At 43.2% G+C, this 24343-nt stretch overlaps 2 protein-coding genes across 6 annotated transcripts in view; both read right to left on the bottom strand.

The window, feature by feature from the left end:
• The window catches only part of LOC109907080 (disco-interacting protein 2 homolog B-A), an 88760-nt gene extending 70564 nt beyond the window's left edge, over positions 1-18196 (bottom strand). The window contains exon 1 of one of the 2 annotated variants that reach the window (XM_031794669.1): positions 17908-18065. In XM_031794669.1, coding sequence (XP_031650529.1) covers positions 17908-17992 — 85 coding nt within the window. In that variant the 5' untranslated portion in view covers positions 17993-18065. Of the gene's footprint in view, positions 1-17907 lie in introns of both variants that reach the window. The other variant, XM_031794670.1, reaches the window with a different exon arrangement.
• Positions 18197-19571: 1375 nt separating this feature from the next.
• Positions 19572-24343, bottom strand: part of LOC109908336 (cyclic AMP-dependent transcription factor ATF-7) — a 41100-nt gene continuing 36328 nt past the window's right edge. For all 4 annotated transcript variants that reach the window (XM_031794672.1, XM_020506971.2, XM_031794671.1 and 1 more), the window contains exon 12: positions 19572-23283. In XM_031794672.1, the coding sequence (XP_031650532.1) occupies positions 23012-23283 (272 nt within the window). In that variant the 3' untranslated portion in view covers positions 19572-23011. The remainder of the gene's footprint in view (positions 23284-24343) is intronic.

Genomic DNA, 24343 nt, shown 5'->3' on the forward strand with positions numbered 1-24343 from the left:
TATACTAAACTCAGCAAAAAACAAAAACGTCCCTTTTTCAGGACCCTGTCTTTCAAAGATAATTGGATTTTTACAAATTAACTTCACAGATCTTCATTGTAAAGGGTTTAAACGCTTATGCTTGTTCAATAAACAATTAATGAACATGCACCTGTGGAATGGTCGTTAAGACACTGACAGCTTACTGACGGTAGGCAATTAAGGTCACAGTTATGAAAACTTAGGACACTAAAGAGGCCTTTCTACTGACTCTGAAAAACACCAAAAGAAAGATGCCCAGGGTCCCTGCTCATCTGTGTGGACGTGCCTTAGGCATGCTGCAAGGAGGCATGAGGACTGCAGATGTGGCCAGGGCAATAAATTGCAATGTCCGTACTGCGAGATGCCTAAGACAGCGCTACAGGGAGACAGGACGGACAGCTGATCATCCTCGCCGTGGCAGACCGTGTGTAACACCTGCACAGGATCGGTACATCCGAACATCACACCTGCGGGACAGGTACAGGATGGCAACAACAACGGTCTGAGTTACACCAGGAACACACAATCCTTCCATCAGTACTCAGACTGTCCGCGATAGGCTGAGAGAGGCTGGACTGAGGGCTTTTAGGCCTCACATATCACCGGCAACAACGTCATCTATGGGCACAAACCCACCGTCGCTGGACCAGACAGGAATAGCAGATGTGGACTGGCAGCTTAAAAGGACTGGCAAAAAGTGCTCTTACTGACGCAGCAGTCTAAGGCACCGCATCCCAGTGCTAGAGGAGTCACTACAGACCCTGGTTCAATCCCAGGCTGTGTCACAACCGGCCGTGATCGGGAGGCCAATAGGGCGGTGCACAATTGGCCCAACGTCGTCTGAGTTAGGGGAGGGTTTGGACAGGGTAGGCCGTCATTGTAAAATAACAATGTGTTCCAAACTGACTTGCCTAGTAAAATAAAGGTTTGATTAAAGAAAACAAATCAAATCCAATAGAATAGAATATAGTATATACAGATGAGAGGAGTAAAGCAGTACGTAAACATTATTAAAGTGACTAGTGTTCCATTATTAAAGTGGCCAGTGTTTCCATTTCTATGTATATAGGGCAGCAGCCTCTAAGGCGCAGGGTTGAGTAGTCGGGTGGTAGCCGGCTAGTGATGGCTATTTAACAGTCGGATGGCCTTGAGATAGAAGCTGTTTTTCATTCTCTCTGTCCCAGGTTTGATGCTCCTGTACTAACCTCGCCTTCTGGATGATAGCGAGGTGAACAGGCAGTGGCTCGCGTGGTCGATGATCTTTTTGGTCTTCCTGTAACATCGGGTGCTGTAGGTGTCCTGGAGAACAGGCAGTGTCCCCGGTGATGTGTTGGGCAGATCCTACCATCCTCTGGAGAGCCCTGCTTGTGGGCGGTGCAGTTGCCGTACCAGGCGGAGATACAGTCCGACAGGATGCTCTCAATTGTCTTAGGGGCCAAGTCTAATTTCTTCAGCCTCCTGAGGTTGAAGAGGCGCTGTTGCCCCTTCTTCACCACACAGTGTGGGTGAATCATTTCAGATTGTCAGTGATGTGTATGCAGAGGAACTTGAAGCTTTCCACCTTCCCCACTGCGTTCCTGTCAATGTGGATAAGGGCGTGCTCCCTCGAGCATTTCCTGAAGTCCACGATCAGCTCCTTCGTTTTGTTGACGTTGAGGGAGAGGTTATTTTCCTGACACCACTCCGCCAGGGCTCTCACCTCCTCCCTGTAGGCTGTCTCGTCATTGTTGGTAATCGGGCCTACCACTGTTGTGTCGTCTGCAAACGTGATGATTGAGTTGGTGACGTGTGTGGCCACGCAGTCATGGGTGAACAGGGAGTACAGCATCCTTGTGGGGCCCCTGTGTTGAGGATCAGCGAAGTGGAGGTGTTGTTTCCTACCTTCACTACCTGGGGGTGGTCATCCTCTGTGGGGTAGTACTCCGAGTTGATGTGGTTCGCAGAGGATCGCCCAAAACGGAGGGGGAAGGATAAGGGGGGGGGGGGGGGGGGTGAGTCATAATATTTCACTAGTGGTGTCACACTTAGATGACCGAGCTATGACGAAACACTTCACTGCCATGCAGTCTGGCAGCATTACATAACTCCCCCTTAAGAGATGGATTCCCCACACCTGTGCTGCTTGTGTGGAAGTGTTAGATTAGACCTAGGTCTGTCCGTCCCACAGGGCTGCGTGTCTGTCCCACAGGGCTGCGTATTGTCTGGACCTGCAAGAATACTAGAGAGAGGGCTATGGGGTGACAGTAGGCCTAGTGGTAGGCCTCAATGCAGGCTAATGGGGTGGCAGCGTCGCCTAGTGGTTAGAGCGTTGGACTAGTAACCGAAAGGTTGCAATCACCATTATTCACCCAGCTGCTAGAAGGCGAACAGTTAGACAACGGGTATAGCAGCAAGCAAGAAGGTGCATTTAGTTACATTCTAAACCTTTAATGACTGACTCAGCAATTTACAAGATATGCAAGTAATAATGAAGTGGAAGTGGATTATTATCCAGAAGAAGGCTCAGGCTAGTCATGTAAGCATCTGTGAGAAAACAATGATCAACGGTTTTTGTGTTGAGGAAACGTGTTGACAGTGTGGGAAAGTGGGACTGGAGGATGAACAGTAAAGTGTGGAGGGATGGAAACTCCTATTCAAATGGAGTTGTGGATGATTGGTAGAATGATGCAGGGCCGAGTGGAGGAGTCGTCTTGAGCTGTAGATGAGTGGAATTTGCTGAAGTGAGAGCCTGGGAATCTGCTGTGCTGCACTGCAGGGGTTGAGGATGGAGTGGGAGGAGGAGAATTTGAGAGATTTCTCCCTTCCTATAGCCTGGCTAGGTCACTGCAGCCTAGAGTCAGGTGCAGAACAGAGCAGGCCTCTCCTCTCTCCCACGCCCCATCATAGCTGGGGTCTACTGCTCATAAACCATGCCTAATCTGGAGTGGTCTCAGTAAACATGGCAGCCAGACCCCGATGACATATCGTGACAACACATTCCTATTTTCAATGACGGCCAAGGAATGGTGGGTTAACTGCCTTGTTCAGGGGCAGAACGACAGATTTTCACCTTGTCAGCTCGGGGAATCAATCTTGCAACCTTATGGTTAACTAGTCCAACGCTCTAACCACCTGCCTCTCATTGCACTCCACGAGGAGACTGCCTGTTACGCGAATGCAGTAGAAACCATACCTAACCATAAACACCAACGCCTTTCATTAAAATCAATAAACAGAAGTATAGATTTTTAAACCTGCATATTTAGCTAAAAGAAATCCAGGTTAGCAGGCAATATTAACCAGGTGAAATTGTGTCACTTCTCTTGCGTTCATTGCACGCAGATTCAGGGTATATGCAGCGGTTTGGGCAGCCTGGCTCATTGTGAACTAATTTGCCAGAATTGTACGTAATTATGACAAAACATTTAAGGTAGTGCAATGTAACAGGAATACTTAGACTGATGGATGCCACCCGTTAGATAAAATACCGAACGGTCCCATATTTGAAATAATAAACGTTTTGTTTTCGAAATGATAGTTTCCGGATTCGACTATATTAATGACCAAAGGCTCGTATTTCTGTGTGTTACCATACAAATGGTATAGAGAGAAATAGTCCTATAAATACTATATTTATTTATTACTATAATACTATACCATTGCGACCTGTACGCTCTCGTTGGCTGGCCCTCGCTTCATACTCGTCGCCAAACCCACTGGCTCCATGTCATCTACAAGACCCTGCTAGGTAAAGTCCCCCCTTATCTCAGCTCGCTGGTCACCATCGCATCTCCCACCTGTAGCACACGCTCCAGCAGGTATATCTCTCTAGTCACCCCCAAAACCAATTCTTTCTTTGGCCGCCTCTCCTTCCAGTTCTCTGCTGCCAATGACTGGAACGAACTACAAAAATCTCTGAAACTGGAAACACTTATCTCCCTCACTAGCTTTTAGCACCAACTGTCAAAGCATCTTACAGATTACTGCACCTGTACATAGCCCACCTATAATTTAGCCCAAACAACTACCTCTTTCCCAACTGTATTTAATTTATTTATTTTGCTCCTTTGCACCCCATTATTTTTATTTCTACTTTGCACATTCTTCCATTGCAAAACTACCATTCCAGTGTTTTACTTGCTATATTGTATTTACTTTGCCACCATGGCCTTTTTTGCCTTTACCTCCCTTCTCACCTCATTTGCTCACATTGTATATAGACTTGTTTATACTGTATTATTGACTGTATGTTTGTTTTACTCCATGTGTAACTCTGTGTCGTTGTATCTGTCGAACTGCTTTGCTTTATCTTGGCCAGGTCGCAATTGTAAATGAGAACTTGTTCTCAACTTGCCTACCTGGTTAAATAAAGGTGAAATAAATAAATAAATAAAAATATTAACCTAAAACTGCTTACCTTGGAATATTATGGTCTCATGTTAAAAGGAACCACCAGCTTTCATATGTTCTCATGTTCTGAGCAAGGAACCACCAGCTTTCATATGTTCTCATGTTCTGAGCAAGGAACCACCAGCTTTCATATGTTCTCATGTTCTGAGCAAGGAACCACCAGCTTTCATATGTTCTCATGTTCTGAGCAAGGAACCACCAGCTTTCATATGTTCTCATGTTCTGAGCAAGGAACCACCAGCTTTCATATGTTCTCATGTTCTGAGCAAGGAACCACCAGCTTTCATATGTTCTCATGTTCTGAGCAAGGAACCACCAGCTTTCATATGTTCTCATGTTCTGAGCAAGGAACCACCAGCTTTCATATGTTCTCATGTTCTGAGCAAGGAACCACCAGCTTTCATATGTTCTCATGTTCTGAGCAAGGAACCACCAGCTTTCATATGTTCTCATGTTCTGAGCAAGGAACCACCAGCTTTCATATGTTCTCATGTTCTGAGCAAGGAACCACCAGCTTTCATAGGTTCTCATGTTCTGAGCAAGGAACCACCAGCTTTCATAGGTTCTCATGTTCTGAGCAAGGAACCACCAGCTTTCATATGTTCTCATGTTCTGAGCAAGGAACCACCAGCTTTCATATGTTCTCATGTTCTGAGCCAGGAACCACCAGCTTTCATATGTTCTCATGTTCTGAGCCAGGAACCACCAGCTTTCATATGTTCTCATGTTCTGAGCCAGGAACCACCAGCTTTCATATGTTCTCATGTTCTGAGCAAGGAACCACCAGCTTTCATATGTTCTCATGTTCTGAGCCAGGAACCACCAGCTTTCATATGTTCTCATGTTCTGAGCCAGGAACCACCAGCTTTCATATGTTCTCATGTTCTGAGCAAGGAACCACCAGCTTTCATATGTTCTCATGTTCTGAGCCAGGAACCACCAGCTTTCTTATGTTCTCATGTTCTGAGCAAGGAACCACCAGCTTTCATATGTTCTCATGTTCTGAGCCAGGAACTGAAACGTTAGCACATATTGCACTTTTACTTCTCCTTTCATTATTTATTTGAGGTTGATAACTTAATATAATACATCAATAAAAATCAATTTAAAATAAATGTTCATAAAGCATTGTAATTGTCATTATTACAAATAAATAAATAATATATATATATATATTAATGAATTTTTATTATTAAAACTTTTTTCTTCTTCTTTTAAATCGTCCGATTAATCGGTAATCAGCTATTTTTGGTCCTCTAAATCGGTATCGGCGTTGAAAAATCATAAATCGGTCGACCTCTAAACATAACCCACTACAATAGACTACCACTGGCTACTACAATAGACTACCACTGGCTACTACATAACACAACCCACTACAATAGACTACCACTGGCTACTACATAACACAACCCACTACAATAGACTACCACTGGCTACTACATAACACAACCCACTACAACAGACTACCACATAACACAACCTACTACAACAGCACTAAGACTACATAACACAACCCACTACAACAGCACTAAGACTACCACTGGCTACTACATAACACAACCCACTACAACAGCACTAAGACTACATAACACAACCCAATACAACAGCACTAAGACTACCACTGGCTAATACATAACACAACCCACTACAACAGCACTAAGACTACCACTGGCTACTACATAACACAACCCACTACAACAGCACTAAGACTACCACTGGCTACTACATAACACAACCCACTACAACAGTACTAAGACTACCACTGGCTACTACATAACACAACCCACTACAACAACACTAAGACTACACTAGCTGACAATAACATGACCAGCTGGTATTCAGGAAGCGACTAAGACTGGACTAAATTGTCACTACTGATGATCAGACATTTCCTCTAGGCATACTTCAAATGTTACACAAGTTAGGCTGTACATGTTGTTACTATACAATATGAACCCTCCTATTCCAACCAATGTAAGGCTAAAACAAATCATGTATGTTGTACAGTACAATGCTCCAGCCTACTGAACCTTTCCTGCCTTTTTAAACCACATCCATTCAGTGGTTCCATTCCCTTTGTTCTCTGGAGAGTTGAATTATGGGGGGGGGGGGTACACACACACACACACACACACACCTCTGAGGCCGACATAAAGGATAAGGATCAGAGCCGAGGACTGAATTTTCAAACCCTGTAAGGGAACATCAGTCCATAAAGACTTACAACTTTGTTGAAATCAACAAGTGAATTCCTAAAAATTTATCCCCAGGGAAGGAAGTGGCTTACAGTAGAAAGATAACAACATTGTTGAAATCACAACCAACAGATTCCTAAAGATTTTCCCTAGGCATATAAGCTACACAGGTTGTGTAGTGTCTAAACTTTCTTGGCTATCAAAATCAGCCCTAAAACCCATGAAGTACACATGAAATTACACAAACCCAGTAACAAACCATAGGTCAATAGGGATTGAGAGAGATAAAACATTGTTGAAATCAGCCACAGGATTCCTTTACACATATCAACAAGCTCACAGTCCAGTGTGTTGTCCAGCATCCATTCAGACATGGCTAAAACCCATGACATACGCACTGGTTTCATATTTAGAAAGTGACCAACTGCTGAGAAAATGCTCAGTGCTCTCTCCACACCCTCTCAAACAATTCACACTAATGACCACATCCAGGGAGCCTAGCCCACTGTTTGGGAGACAAAGACCAAGAGGGAGGGGCAAGAAAGAGAGGATGAGAAAGGGAGGGAGAGAGAGAGAGAGAGCGAGTGTGCGAGGATAACAGGACGCTGGAGGGGCAGATAGATTCCAGAACATTATCGGTTGGCACATTCTGACAACAGGGTCATGTTCATTAGGCACCAAATGGAACAAAACGGACCGAAACAGGGATGGACTACAAACTAGGTCTAGTTTTTGCTTTCTGATGCACACGGATTTAAATGTTTTGTTTACGGTACATGCCCTAAAGAACACAACCCAGGCAAAGACAACAAGGCTGTAGTTTATAGAGCCATTGGGTGACCCTCAAACGGCACCATAGGGCTCTGGTCAAAAGTAGTGCACTATATAGGAGAATAGATTGTATTTGGGATACAGTCATTGAGTAAGGCTACATGCACACAATAATGTGATTTTTGTGAACATGGCATAAAATGTACTTTTTGGTCCACCAGCCACAGTGACAGGTACACTCTAAAATCTACCAGCCACTGATGTTTTTTTTTACCAGCCAAAATACAATTTAAATGCTGTAAAAATTACTCCAACAAAACCCACCAAAACAGATGAGCATGCTTTGTAATTTTTAAAGTTGAAACTGAAACAGAGAAAAACAACCAAGCTTGTGAACAAAACTAATTAAATAGCCAAGAAACACAAGGACCAAGTCTCACTTCAGTAGACTTTCGTTTAAAGTAAATTAGACCAATTAGCCCCAGGCCAGGCAGTGATTCAGCACAAGGTGGAATTGGCTATAGTTTATCAGCTATGAAACAAAACAGCAAAAATGATTTGAAAACAGCTACTGCAGCATTTATTTGACTATAAATGTGACTACTCGTATTCAGAAATGTGAGTGAAATGCTCGCACTGTGGAGCCCTGACCACCCACCAACGTGGCTGATGAAATAGACATCTTACCAGATAATGCAAAATTCTACCCGCATTTGGCAGGTGCTAATTTTACCTGCCCCGATTGGGAAGAGTCAGATGAATATTATAGTTGGATTTAAACGTTTACATGCTTGGCAAAAATAACGATTTCCATAATAATGCTGTTTACATGGACACATCTGAAATCAGACTACCTGATGGGCCTCAATGTCACACTGACCCTCCCTGCTGTCTGAGACATGTAAATCAGAGAACGTGACAGTTGCATTTTAGTAACACAATGCCTCTCCTCTCTGCAGTGATGATAGATTTGTAACTTGTAAAATCTGGGTGTGAGAGAGTGATCGGCATCTAGTGGTTATAGTGGTGGTAGGTGTCAGCACATGCCTACAGGAATCCGCTGGGCCTCTGACTGACTCCAAGGCAGTTTGGTTTAGCACAGGGGTGGGAAAACGTTTTGGCTCGAGGGCCACATAAGTATTTCGGAATTCAACATAGGGTCACAGAATTTTTTGGGAGCAACTTGTTTGTCATAATCAATTCCAACGCACCACTCGATATAGGTCCATTCCAAACGCACCACTCGATATAGGTCCATTCCAAACGCACCACTCGATATAGGTCCATTCCAACGCGCCACTCGATATAGGTCCATTCCAACGCGCCACTCGATATAGGTCCATTCCAACGCACCACTCGATATAGGTCCATTCCAACGCACCACTCGATATAGGTCCATTCCAACGCACCACTCGATATAGGTCCATTCCAACGCACCACTCGATATAGGTCCATTCCAACGCACCACTCGATATAGGTCCATTCCAACGCACCACTCGATATAGGTCCATTCCAAACGCACCACTCGATATAGGTCCATTCCAAACGCACCACTCGATATAGGTCCTTTCCAAACGCACCACTCGATATAGGTCCATTCCAAACGCACCACTCGATATAGGTCCATTCCAAACGCACCACTCGATATAGGTCCATTCCAAACGCACCACTCGATATAGGTCCATTCCAACGCACCGCTCGATATAGGTCCATTCCAACGCACCGCTCGATATAAGTCCATTCCAACGCACCACTCGATATAGGTCCATTACAACGCACCACTCGATATAGGTCCATTAAAACGCACCACTCGATATAGGTCCATTATAAAACATACTACTAGTTTGAGATGTTCAAGAGAGGCCTGGAATGTTTTTTGTTTGCCCACAACAAAAATATTGAATGGGCTGATGTATTCTGCCCACTCCCGGGTTTAGTTTACTCTCAAGTCAACACAACAAGCCGAGGTACCGTACCTGTAGACTTCCAGTCATTGCGCTAACGCTAGTTAGCATTGGCTCGCGAAACTACCACTAACGTCCTTCATACAAACATGGTAACCACTAATTCATCTGACTCCAGGTACGTAGAACAGAATCTCCCAGTATTCCTTTAAGACAGAGTGAATCCAATGTCACCCCCCCCCCCCCAATTTAACACCTGACATAACTCTATGAAACATTCATGTGAAACAGGTGCAGCTCCACAGTGATCGTCCCAGAGAACAGGTTCTGTCACTCTGCTGGGACTGACCTAGCTTTGCCCTGAAGGGGAGACGCTGAGCCTAAATGCAGTGATTAGGCCGAATGCTAACTTCATGCATGGTTTAACAGTGAGAATATATACCCAGTCTCTAAACATGTGGAAAGTCATGCTTTGTCAATCTGATTTAACCTAGGCCAAGAGAGAATGTCTCCGGTCTCATGTTACAACAACGAAGCTAGAGCAATATTCTGTAGTGGCGTTTTGAAGCGTGTGAATCTGCAAGCTACCGATCAAGATTTGTATCCAAGAAGAGCTGGGTCGTTATCAATTTGAAAGGAAACTGGAGACAACCTGAACTTATCCAACCTGAGTTAACTCCTCCTCCTACCCATTCCCTGTCGACTCAACATGACCCAAGTGCCTCTTCCAGGAGGAACCCATTCCCTGTCGACTCAACATGACCCAATTGCCTCTTCCAGGAGGAACCCATTCCCTGTCGACTCAACATGACCCAATTGCCTCTTCCAGGAGGAACCCATTCCCTGTCGACTCAACATGACCCAAGTGCCTCTTCCAGGAGGAACCCATTCCCTGTCTACTCAACATGACCCAAGTGCCTCTTCCAGGAGGAACCCATTCCCTGTCGACTCAACATGACCCAAGTGCCTCTTCCAGGAGGAACCCATTCCTTGTCGGCCGTGCCTCCTGGGACAGAGTCGAGCGGTGACGGCCGTGCCTCCCGGGACAGAGTCGAGCGGTGACGGCCGTGCCTCCTGGGACAGAGTCGAGCGGTGACGGCCGTGCCTCCTGGGACAGAGTCGAGCGGTGACGGCCGTGCCTCCTGGGACAGAGTCGAGCGGTGACGGCCGTGCCTCCTGGGACAGAGTCGAGCGGTGACGGCCGTGCCTCCTGGGACAGAGTCGAGCGGTGACGGCCGTGCCTCCTGGGACAGAGACGAGCGGTGACGGCCGTGCCTCCTGGGACAGAGACGAGCGGTGACGGCCGTGCCTCCTGGGACAGAGACGAGTGGTGACGGCCGTGCCTCCTGGGACAGAGACGAGTGGTGACGGCCGTGCCTCCTGGGACAGAGACGAGTGGTGACGGCCGTGCCACCTGGGACAGAAACGAGGGGTGACAGCCGTGCCTCCTGGGACAGAGTCGAGCGGTGACGGCCGTGCCTCCTGGGACAGAGTCGAGCGGTGACGGCCGTGCCTCCTGGGACAGAGTCGAGCGGTGAGAGCCGAACCCCCAAGCTGACAAGGTAAAAAAAAATACAATCTGCCCCAGAACAAGGCAGTTCCTAGGCCCGTCATTGTAAATAAGAATTTGTTCTTAACCGACTTGCCTAGTTAAATAAAGGTTAAATAAAAAAATAGAAAATTGAGAGTATGTGAATTATTCAGCCCTTTGCCCACCCCAAGGAGAAACATGGGATGGGAAACATCATGAACTATTCACAGTAGAGAAAAAGAGAAATGCTCACTAACAGGGATGTAAACAAATTTGTGTCCAACATTTTTGAGAAATAATCTTGTTGTGCATATGGAAAATATCTGGGATCTTCTATTTCAGCTCACGAAACATCTGACCAACACTTTACATGTTGTGTTTATATTTTTGTTCAGTGTACATTGGCCGTGTTTCCATCCACAGTTTATGCAAGTAAAGTCATAACGTATAAAAGAACATCTAGAATCCATTGCACCGTTTTTTTTCTCCATCTGGGGCAGACATCAGAGAGGAAGAGGGAATCTGTTTCTATGGGCTTATTTTGGATCGAAGCCTGTCGCCTGCATTCCCACCTTTGGGGAGGGGACAGGAACATCGTCATTATATACAGATCTCTGGACAGATACACTTTTACGCCTGTATTAGGTTAAATACATACAGACCGTATGAGAGAGGAATGTATATAACGACCAGAGGGACAGACAGTTAGTGAAAGTGTGCCTTATCTACTTTGAAGAACTAGTCAAATGATTGTCAGACAGCTCTGCAGTATACCTAGTCAGGCTACACACAGTACATAATGCGGGCACATAGATGAACATTAGATGGTACGGCAGGATGGCTGCTACTGCCTGAACAGAGATGACTATAAAGAATTTTTTTAAATAATGTCAAATAAAAACTAAGTAATAAAACTAAAATATGTTATTATTTCATAAAAATATAATCTTTCTATTGGATTCTACCCAATGTGGACATGACAGAAACAATGGAATATCTTCAATGTTTTGGAAATCTAATGTTCCCTATTTTTGGCTTTGGAATTCCCATTAAAAAGCTCTAAAATCATTGTAATGTCATTTCATAATGCATTTTTTATTATCCGTACCGATTCATTTTTTTATCAAACAGAAACAACCTCAAAAAACACTAATCGCTCAGCACTTTGTAAAAGCAAAGGGGGAAAAAAATTGTATTTATCGCAGATTTCAAAGTGACGTGCTATTTTCTGCAAAATCCTCTAGAAGGCAGAATTAAAAAGATATACTTGATACCCATTTTTTTATTTTTTATTGTGATTCAGGTTCTCTCAAATTGTATAGGAAAAACAACTCAATTGGATGCTCTAAGTCCACAACAATGCTTAGACCACATTTGGGGACCATTTTTATAGTCTGGGAAAAATCTAAGACCTTGTGTTTGGCTAGAGTGGTTTCTGTAGTGCACTTGTGATGGTGTTTTTGAAACAAGTGGGAACTGGATTGAGACAAATAATTATGATTCTACCAGGCCTTTCCATCTACCCAAAAACAGGCTGTAATGGCTACACGAAGTGGTAGACACATAGGCCCTACGCGTACTGCACACAGAAGGGATCGACATTCAGGTACATTTGCCAGTGGCACACCGGGCCAGTGCTAACTGAAAGCTACTGGCCCGAATGAAGAAAATACTGGCCCGGTTCAAGAGCTGACAGGAAAGTGACCGATATTTGCATCATTTCAATAGCAGGTGATTATCATCTTTCATTTGCAGGCGAGCAAGTAGCCTACACAGGGTTCATACAGACATTGGTAAGTCTTGCCATTTGAGATGTTGATGAGTTATTGAGTGGTCACTGTATCATGTTTTAAAAAGGAGAAACAAAGTTGATGACAACACATGGTTTTACAGCAACAGACTAACGCAATACCCTTCAATTGAAATGACAGGAAACAAACGACAGCCCCTTCATCTCTCAAAAAACGGTCAGAAATTAAATCACAGAATAATTATATTGGAGCAGTAGAACTTCAAGACTTTTCAAGGACCATAGCCTAGAGGAAATGTCTGATTTTCAAGGCAGGCTATTCCATGATGACGGAATTGCGCGTCGCAAATATTCAACCTAGACTTTAAACTTTTTAAATATATGTTTTGCATACCCATTATTTTATTAGCATTTACTGGTAGATATAACTTGGAACATCTTTCACTGTCGTTCTTACCTCCACCCAACTACAATCTGTTAGCAATCTCCTCGTGGCAGCGAAGAGACAAATATGACCTTTTAAAGTTAATTTCCTGCAATTCTAAACATTTTGCCATGTGGCGTAGTGATAATGTTGCCATTTGAAGCAAGTTTGGCTGCAATTCTACAAATTTTGTCATGGGGCAGCGAGCAGAAAATGCAGTTTTACAGCACATTTCCTGCAATGCTACACATTTTACCATAGGGTGGAGGCAAATGTTTTTAATATCATAACAGATGATCAAATGGTCCTAACCCAGGTCGGTAATTTGACCATACTTACTATAAATGTAGCTAGTTGGCCGCTAGACTAACTTACCAATCAAAAATAAATTGCTGACATGGGCTAATGGAGTGACTGCTGATGCACAACCAAATTGCACCTTGTGTATTGTATTATTCTAACTGTCAACAGTAAGTTGAGACCCCGATTGAGTTCCTTTTATTGAAATTGGCATCAGCTTAAGGAATCTTTTTTTCATCAATTATATAACCAAGATCAAAAAACACATTGTTAAAATATTATTTTCATTGGCCCGAGCAGGCCACTGATGGGGATGATTGACTGGCCCAGAGGGTTTCCAAAACCTCCCTGTATGTGGAACCCTGACACACACACACACAATTCCTGTGTGAAGAGGAAAAAAAATATTGCTTCTTAAGGAAGATGGTTTATTTACATTACTGTTAGAATAAATCATGATGGTCGCAGTATCGAACCCTGAGTCTTGGCACAAAAGTCACATAAAATGCACTCTTGCCTGAATACAACATCTGCGTGTCAATTTGATATAGGCTAGCTAGCCCATTTCAATAATGGTCTGAATTGGTGCAAGCTTTACTATATAGCCTATGAACTCACAACAAGTGCTTGTTCCAAAAAGCTCTACTGTAAAAGTACACAGACAAAAAGAGCTTGTTCCAACTAACATCTGGTGCAAGAGTTAACAAGGCCCACAGTATCATGTCCAGTTGAGTCTAAATCCCCTAGAGAGAGTAGGGGGATGCTTGGCTGAGCTTCAAGCTGGACATTATGCATCTCTCCGCTTTTAAGTCCTTGTTACCAGTTATGGCCAGAGACTTTAACCCTACCTCTATATACACACCACATAGACCTGGGTTCAAATACTATTTGAAACCTTTCAAATACTTCAAGTGTTTGTGCTAGCTTACCTGGAGTCCCAGGTGGGCTGTGTTTACAGATTTTGGACTATTCCATTGGTCCATTTAACCAGGCAATCCATGATGTCAACTTTTATTAAACTCAGGTCTGATACAGGAACAAAACACAAGGCTCATCAGCTGTTATAAAACTAGAGGAAGGAGCGGTCTGTCAGTCACAAGACTGTCATCTGTCTCAAGTAACCCCCCTAGGCTCTGGCTGGCTGGCAGGAAAATATAACATGGTACTTTACTGCAGGCTCAATCCCATCCACGTTGTACACAGTTCAGTTCAGACAACTTGACCAAGGGAAGGAAGTGGAAGTTAAGGACCTTCCTTATTCTTGTTCTCCATCATGTCTTATCTACAGTGCTGTCACTAATGGTTGTAGTTGGACGATTAATGAGTCGGATGTCACCTGGGTTCAAATATAATTTTAATTATACTTTGAGGTATTGGGGTGAGGTTTGAATTTGCACTTTGGGGACTATTCCATTGGTTAGGCTACATTGCGCAAGAGAGCGCTCTGTCAAGCACAGCTCCAAGCAAATAGGTATAGACTGCTACGAAATGGCTGGATGATAGCATAGCATAGCAATGTGCTGCTGATGTCCTTATTTTTCAGACTGTCCCCATTTCAATGCCTCTGAGGCTGAAGCTGTTTCTGTCTGTGTTTCTCTAGATCCACTAGCCCGCCTAGATTGGAAGCAACTGGCAATAATCTGGACTGGCCACCGCAGCAGTAGTTGAAGTCAGTAAGTAGGTAAGGCAGGACCTCATCATATTGTCCACACACACGGCAGCAGAGCTCCTGTGCTTCTAGTTTCAGAAGATGTTAAAAAAAGAGAAAAATGCAGAAAACAGTCAACTATGGAACAATATGAAAGCAGCAACTGACAAACACCAGATTCAAATATCAACTGACCTCTGTCATAGGCCTGCCTTAGTATCCCAAAACACCAACGATAAAGTATCATTCCTGAGTAAACTCAATGAACCCTTGCTGACGAAGGCAAATAACTCAACAAGCAGAAAATAAGCCTAATGCTTCTGTCAACCATGAGAAATAAAGTTGGGACATTTCTCAACCATCATGTAGGAGAAACAACACTTAGCTAGGCCAGGTCAGTCACGCCTAGTCACTCCTGGCTGAACACTAACAAACACAACACAGGGGGGCTTTGAACACACAATCTTCCTAACTATATCTGACCCCTCCCTCCCTTCCTTCCTTCCTATAAGATGCCACTGCAGCACACCAAGGCTAGGTTCCAAAAGGCATTTTTGGGACACAACCAAAGAGTCTAGTTGAATGGCTTACTAACTGCCACCATGACTGTGACCAGCTGAATGAGGCTCATTGTCCTCACTGGTCACTGGGGGCTTAACACACACACAACGGTGTTGTTATTTAAGAGGACACTTGGCTTGCCTCTGTTCTCCTCTAAAACAACCCAACAGGCATTTCCACTCCGGTGCGGCTCTGTTCTGTGGTGGTGGTGTTTGTTATGTCCACGGGAAGGCAGGTTGGGGGACAAAATATGGTTCTGTGTAACCCCGTTTCCATCCAAAGTCATACAGTCTTTTTTCAAATCACAACAGCTGTGACAGAAACAGGAAGTTCGGGTACAATTTTATAAATGCAGACAGGTCATTTATTCATTCAACATGGTGGGATCTTTTTGTGTTAGTAAAATTAATTATGTGAGAAATGGCAGTGGAAATGCTTTTAATGAGCAAATATTGATTTAATAACCATCATATCGAAGTAAACTTGGAGTCACGTGATGATATGGTGTGTGGTCCCTCCCACTCCGACTCGGGAAACCATACAGTTTATTAGGCTACAGATTAAATAAGTTATGATGAACTTCACAGGGTGGTGAAAGTTGATGGTGATCTTGATGCTCCTTTCCAATAAATAGAGGGTCTGATTCTGGTGACATGATGATCAATGCTTGACTGCTGTTTGGCAAATACAAATATTCTCGCTCTTATCCATAATAATCTGATTATGTAGACGAGCCTACCCGCACGGTCTTCCTGCACCACATCTGCGAGACGTTGGCTAGAGATCACATGACAAGACCAGAGTAGAAACATTTGCTGTTTAACAAAATAGTTTTTGTAACAAAACTATCAGTAGAGTTGAAAATGCACTGAAAACACATTGAACTTTCAGTACATAAGCCTTGATTAGAATACAGTATATACATATTAAGTGGGTAAAACAGTTTTTGAACATTATTAAAGTGACCAGTGTTCCATGTCTAGGTACATAGGCAGCAGCCCCAGGGGTGCGTTCGGTTCAACGTTTGTTACGTTGTGTGTGGCAGTTTGTACTGAATGACACGTTTCCACAAAACAGTGCGGAGCATTCTTTAAGGCTTTTGAGGTATGTTTCCTCTGATTTGGTGAGTATGGCCATTAAAAAAAAACATCGCAAAACTTGTGCAGCACACCATACAACAATCAATCAATAGGCAGACATAATCACGCCGTTCTTCAACTGTTTCTGTTTCATTAAATGCTTAACAACGCTCCATCCTACTTAACGCATCCCAGGGACAAACAATGATGTTATAGTGCAGCTGTTGGAGGGATGGGGGCCTGTGCCACATGTGGCCACACACACAACAAACACTTCCCTGCCACAACTAACACACGCACAGCTCAAGCTCATATTGAGTGTGCCTAGGCAAATGAAGAAGCCTATGTCATTGGTGTGTGAAAAGGTTACTCTCTCAGGTCAAGCCATGCAGAGGGCCGTATGATATCACATCCTGTCCTACACTACGTTGACTCATAGCAACATTTTAAATCCTAGAGACAACAGGTGAATGTACTGTATGAATAGGTGATGAGTATCAGTACTGACATTTCATCACAATGACTGTCAAATCAAATTGGTCACATACACATGTTTTTCAGATATTTTATTGCGAGTGTAGCGAAATGCTTGTGCTTATTGTCCCGACAGTGCAGCAATATCTAACAAGTCATCTTAACAATTCCACAACAAATACCTAATACACACATATCCTATGTAAAGGAATGGAATATATACATATATGGCTGTCATCTACCATTCTGCAGTCACAAACCCACACAGTGAGAAGCAGGTTGTGCAATGCAGAATTACTCGACTGAAACCCCTACATTCCATTAATTAATACATCCACTGACGGGTAATGTCACCGTCAGTCTCAGGTTAACACAGCAACATACTGGTTCTAGACACCAATCGTGAGTTGATGGTCAAGAAGATACATGATTAGCAAATTTAGCAGATGATTCTGACAAGTGTGGCTTTGATATTCAATCGTGGATATGTAAGGGAATACACATTAATCAATTACTTTACATATAGAACAGCTATGAAATGATTGATTTGAATGATTCAACCTAGACTAGGACGAGACCGTCACAGACAAGAGAACCCACGGCCACGGTCGAGCCATTCTCTTTCTACTGTCTGTCAATGCAATGCTAACAGAAAAAGGTTGCTAGCTGGCTAGCCATTCAGACATTACTGGCTGAATATGATTGTGTGTCTATATTAGCTTCAAATGTTGCTTTTCACCTTATACAATAAGATAAACATAGTGCTAATTTGATCGATACCGGTGTGGGTTAGCTAGCAAGCTACATGGTGTGAATTTGAATTCACTCCCCTACGTTAGCCTCATCACCCTCCTTACCTTCCGATAGCTCCAATTCCAACTCCGCCAAATGGTCTCGAACCTCTTTTGGTATACCGGAAAAATCCACGCTACGGTCCGCCATGACGTAAAAAGAATACAACAAAGTGAGCTTTAAGTAAAAACGAAATCTCTTCTATTTCAAAATACTGCCTTCAAAACACGAAATATGCATTTGAATTGAAGTGACAATCCATTGCGCCGACTGCTCCCTCCGCCATAAGAGGGAGAATTCACCAAAGGCAAATATTAACGGTCACGCGATCTCTGTACTAGAATCGCACTAGCGGCATGGCAAATTACTGCACCCAAAACATGCTCTATATCGAGACATACAGCTTGTCCTCCCTCTCGTGTTCATCTAGAGATGTTACAACTGTGTACAATAAAACGGATTATATGGTACAGTTGTAAATCCTACAGTTGCATCAGTACAGTTTAATGTATATGACACACTGAAGATAACCCGGGTGAGTAGTCATATACTTATCATACCAACGTGTGGCCTCGCTGGTCTACCATCTCATATGCATCATAGAGTGGACTGTAAAAGCACCCGATACCATTGCAATCAGGTCTATATAATCGGCAACTATCATCAGAAATCAAGCGATATGAATCAGACAGTGAGTGGGGCGCCGCATGACCCACATGTTCAAATCAACGTTTCATATCGCGGTGTGGATGTACGGTCGATCGAACTGGGTCTGTATGGGGTGGTATAAGATGAGCATGCCTCCAACATCAGGATTTTTCCTTCAGACAATATTAAGGTGGCCACCCTGCTGATTCCATGGGTCACCTTAGAGAAAATATGAAAAAAGTTGTCAAAAAAAAAAAAGACTCCCTTAGTCTGTTAGGGACGTAATAAATTGTGTTCCAGAGGTTAGCTAGTAGGGGTACATTTGGAAGGATCATTCGGTGGCGAAGAACCACGTGCGCACTGGCCCATGCCAAGTATCCACCTTAGTCTGTTTCTGAGCCAGGAAAATGTCACTCTTATCCTTGATGTTGATGCTCTCATTATTGTCCTCAGTACATCGCTGATGCAGTTACAGATGGCAACGCGTGGCAAGCATGCATGTAGTAATTATAAAGTAAGGACTGCACAGATTAGTTGGCCAAAAATATTCAGTACAGGGATAGGCTACTGCAGAATTGAGAACTCATTTAAGTGAACATGTAACACACACAGAGAGAGCTGCACTTCCAAACCTCCTGCCAAATGTATGACCATATTAGACACACTCCCCATAGATTACACAGACCCACAAACAAATCCAATTTTGATTAACTCCCATATCTACTGGGTGAAATACCACAGTGTGCAATCACAGCAGCAATATTTGTGACCTGTTGCCACAAGAAAAGGGCAACCAGTGAAGAACAAACACCATTTTAAATACAAACCATATTTATTTTCCCTTTTGTACTTTCACATCATTACAACACTGTATAGACAATGACATTCAAAACATCTCTAAACCTTTTGAACTTGTGAGTGTAATGTTTACTGTTCATTTTTATTGTTTATTTCACTTTCTTTGGCGATGTAAACATATGTTTCCCATCCCAATAAAACCCCTTCAATTGAGATTGAAATGAATTGAGAGAATCTGTTGTGTTGAAATTGTCTGAATCAAATATTACAGAAACGTTTGATATTCATTAAGTTATTTGTTTAATTAAAGCTGCAGCACGGTAAGTGTTCATAGTAGTTTCACTTAGACATGCATGGAAAAGTAAATATATTCATATAGCCTAGTACAGATATGTATAGTACAATAAGGAACATTTTAAAAATGATCAGTCCAACAATTCTTTCATGGGAGTGTGAATGAAAAATGTAAATACAAAACAAATGGTCTTCTCATAGGTAAAACTGTTATTTTTCTTATACAATTCTGTTACTTGCTCACAACAACTGTTCATATTTTGAGAGGGGTTAAAAAAATAAAAATAAAAAAACCCGATTTCCATGAAGACAATGTAACAATAAGTTATTGTGAGTAACAGGCAGTCCAGACAGAGCAGAGTTTCCAGCCATGGGAGTAGAATCATGATTCCAGTTCTATGGTTCCGGCGTCGTCCGGCTGTTGGGTTACACTAAGCCTTTTTGATAGGAAAAAAAACTAAAAGACATTGATGTACTAAAACAAATACATTTCTATATCTTATCATTACAACACAAAAATATATAACAGAGGAAGCGTTTATCATGCCAGAGTATTTGTATATAGTCCTCGTGACAATAGCACGCAATTTTAAAAATACTGGAGAAATTATTTTTTTTAAATGAAAGAATGAACAAAGTGCCAATGACAATTAACTGATATGAAAGCTAAATAAAGTTGAGTTTTTTCCATTTCATATGAACAATCGTCTATTTATAAAAGGGACAGCTAGCTAGTGCCAGCTCAGAGTACTACACAACGCCTGACAGGGTAACCATTGGGACGGTCACTGTAGGGTAGCATACCCTATTCCCTATATAGTACAGAGCCCTGGTCAAAAGTAGTGTAATAAAATGGGGAATAGGGTTTACCATTGGGACTGTGGTACAATGACAAAGCGGTTCAGTTATGTGAGATGTGTCAGTAGTTACTGAGTAGCAATCCTTGTTGGGCCAGTTTCCTGAACACAGATTGAATCTAGCTCTGGTCTAAGAAGTACCTTCAATTGAGAATCTCCATTGAACATGCTTTTTAGTGTAGAACTCGGCTTAATCTGGATCCGGAACCAGTCCCATTATATATAAAATACATTATCAAGACAAAAGAAATAGCATAACTTTTGATGTTACTGAAAGAGAACCTGTGTTCAGGACAAACCATAGTTGACACAGAGAAAAAAAAAAAGGAAAATAATTAACGATAAACCTGCATATTTTAGTGCATTTAGACATGCGCTTATGTTTTTGGGACTGATACCCTAGTTATTTCTGCAGGATTAAACACTGCAAATGGTTACACATACATTAGATAGATGGTGGGGGAAGTTCTAAACAAATACAGAACAACAAGATTAAATCGCTTGTTTAGGTGGTTTGTTTTTCTAAAAACGAAATGTCTAAAACTAAATAGGGGGGAGATCCCTGAAGAATTTAAACTGTTCTGAGACTGCCATAAGAGTTCTGAAGGAATTTCCCTCAAAGTTAAATTTCCCATCCTTGTGAGAGAAGGTGAAGGTCAAATTACTCCACTAGATGGCAGTGTACAACACACAACAATGATAATGTGGTGAGACGCCATTGTGACATTTTACATCTACAATACGAAAAATTCTCACCATGTAAAAAAAAAAGCTCATCAGTTGTTACCCCATTGCTAATGGCTTTTAATTTCTGAAACATTTTTTTTTCTTCCTAAGGCAGAACCATAAGGTTTTTTCATGCAACCCAATCTTTGAGAAGGATGTCGGAGGCACGAAAGTGATTATTTAAGGCAAAATCGTTTTCAAACGATGTGTGTGTCTGAGTCCAGATGTGTCAGTGCTGTTTGTAAAAACACACACATACACGCTCGGCTAAAGAGTAACATGGCTTTGTTTTGGATAGAGTCATTAATAAAGAACAGCCAGGTTTGTGTTCATTAGTGCACTCAACGGAAAACGTTTCATAACGTTTTGCAACGGCAAACGAAAATGAGCACGTGCCTTGTTGTTTCAGTCCGTTTTGTCGTGTTTGGTACCTAATGAACGCGACCCTGGAGACTTAACAGCAGCCCATCACGCTCCAGAAAGCAGCAAGGTTGAAGCACTAAAGGTACCACCTCCAGAAGGTTCAGAAAACAGACGAGGGCGACAAAGGCCAGTTAGGAAAAGCTTTTTCTATCAGATAAGATTTCATAAAAGATGGTAATGACATACATTTAGAAACAAATAAATACAAAAATTGCACGGGAGAGGAAATGGTTAGACAGAGGACAGGAGGTTGGATTTGTTTAGTCACACAAACCTGCAGTCCCAAAGAAATTCTGAAGCTAAAAGTGAAAAGATTTTCTTTGAAAAACACTTAAGTGTATAAATCATTTGTAAATGAGTGTACACTAAATACATTATTTTTAGCTTTCAGCTTTCCGTCACACAGAAGATCATTTGGTTCTCTATGGCCCAAGCTGCAAATAGTAATGTGCCGATAAAGTTGTAAAAGAAAGCTGCACAGGAATACAACAAAGACGCTAATATAACAAGATGTCAAATGCTACCAAACCAGATCTTGTTTTATCAGACCTTGAATCAACAAACTGCTTGATGTACACACACACACACACACACGCATCATAAAGGGCTAAAAATAAGGTCAAGCTTTTTCGTGAACAACTGCGACAGATCCTCAATGAAAATCGCTTTTACAAAACTGCTAGGGATTCCACAGATCAAATTGAAAATATATTTTAGAGTATACAAAACTATTGCATCTATGGAGTTGGAGCTTAAATCATTAAAACCCATTTTTGTGTGTGAATAAAACGTGTCAACATGTGCAGGAGAGCAAGGCCACAACCCCCTGTTACAATAGTATGGACCCCTGCAGTGATCAGGGCTTTGGTATATCACTTGATAAACAACAAACACGAATCAACTCAATGTTAATGCTGAGTATGTGTGTCTGAGTGTCCGAGTTTATCACAATGACAGTTACGACACTCGGGACGACGCTATGCAGTCCTTACAGTCCAGTGAAGTTCATAGAGGCTGAGGCAATGCGAGAGGGTTGTAGGGGGGAATACGAGGGGTGTTGAGTCCAGCCCCTGTATATAGTCTATATATGGCATATTGAACAGAACAAGACGCTCTTCCTCTTCTATCGTCCCGGTCTATTCCCAGAAGGCTGTTGTTGCTGAGCTTCAGCAAGGCTCCAGGCCTGACACAAAAGTGGCTGACACAGCATGGGCAGAGAGTAGAGGAGGGAGGATTGTATCATGTAACTACTCCTCTGCTCACCTGAGAAGGTTTATTTGACTAAGAAGGCATTACTTTTTTTGGGGGGGGGGTTGCTCTCTTCCTCCACTACCCTCTCCTGTGCTCTCCTCCTGCCCATGTAGGGTGGTGCCTGGTGCTGTGTGAACCGTACAGTCCCGGGCTGTGGTGTGTGATATGCTCATCATCTGGCAGAGTGGTGTGAATGTGTGGCCATGATGATGTGGGAGGAGGGTCCATCCCTCACATCTCTCCCTCCATCCCTCTCTTCTCTCCTCTGCTGGTGCTGCTGGTGTTGACCCATCCTGGCCAGCACAGACATGGCCTCGGCGGCCGCCCGGATCCTTATGCCGTTGGGGCCCGAGGAAGGAGAGGGACTGGGCAGGGAGCTGTGCTGGATGACGGGTGCTGTGGAGCCGGTGGGCTCCGACATGTCTTTCATTATGCTGTCTTCTCCTACAGCACAGAGACAAGAGTTCCAGGGATGAGTTTACCCGTTTACATGGTAGAAAGAATAGAGGCACCAGAAACCACAACAAGCTATTTCAATCACTTAACCCCCATTAGAAGACATTTAGCATATGTACTTACTGGCTCATCGGTTCTAACAACAAAGCCTTTTTCTTATTCCGACCATGGTGATCTCGTGATCTGACCTAGACACTGACTAAGCCACGGTAGTGATCTGACCTAGACACTGACTAAGCCACGGTAGTGATCTGACCTAGACACTGACTAAGCCAAGGTAGTGATCTGACCTAGACACTGACTAAGCCACGGTAGTGATCTGACCTAGACACTGACTAAGCCACGGTAGTGATCTGACCTAGACACTGACTAAGCCACGGTAGTGATCTGACCTAGACACTGACTAAGCCACGGTAGTGATCTGACCTAGACACTGACTAAGCCACGGTAGTGATCTGACCTAGACACTGACTAAGCCACGGTAGTGATCTGACCTAGACACTGACTAAGCCACGGTAGTGATCTGACCTAGACACTGACTAAGCCACGGTAGTGATCTGACCTAGACACTGACTAAGCCACGGTAGTGATCTGACCTAGACACTGACTAAGCCACGGTAGTGATCTGACCTAGACACTGACTAAGCCACGGTAGTGATCTGACCTAGACACTGACTAAGCCACGGTAGTGATCTGACCTAGACACTGACTAAGCCACGGTAGTGATCTGACCTAGACACTGACTAAGCCACGGTAGTGATCTGACCTAGACACTGACTAAGCCACGGTAGTGATCTGACCTAGACACTGACTAAGCCACGGTAGTGATCTGACCTAGACACTGACTAAGCCACGGTAGTGATCTGACCTAGACACTGACTAAGCCACGGTAGTGATCTGACCTAGACACTGACTAAGCCACGGTAGTGATCTGACCTAGACACTGACTAAGCCACGGTAGTGATCTGACCTAGACACTGACTAAGCCACGGTAGTGATCTGACCTAGACACTGACTAAGCCACGGTAGTGATCTGACCTAGACACTG

The sequence above is a fragment of the Oncorhynchus kisutch genome, linkage group LG17 (genome assembly GCF_002021735.2).
Source record: "Oncorhynchus kisutch isolate 150728-3 linkage group LG17, Okis_V2, whole genome shotgun sequence".
Lineage (NCBI taxonomy): Eukaryota > Metazoa > Chordata > Actinopteri > Salmoniformes > Salmonidae > Oncorhynchus > Oncorhynchus kisutch.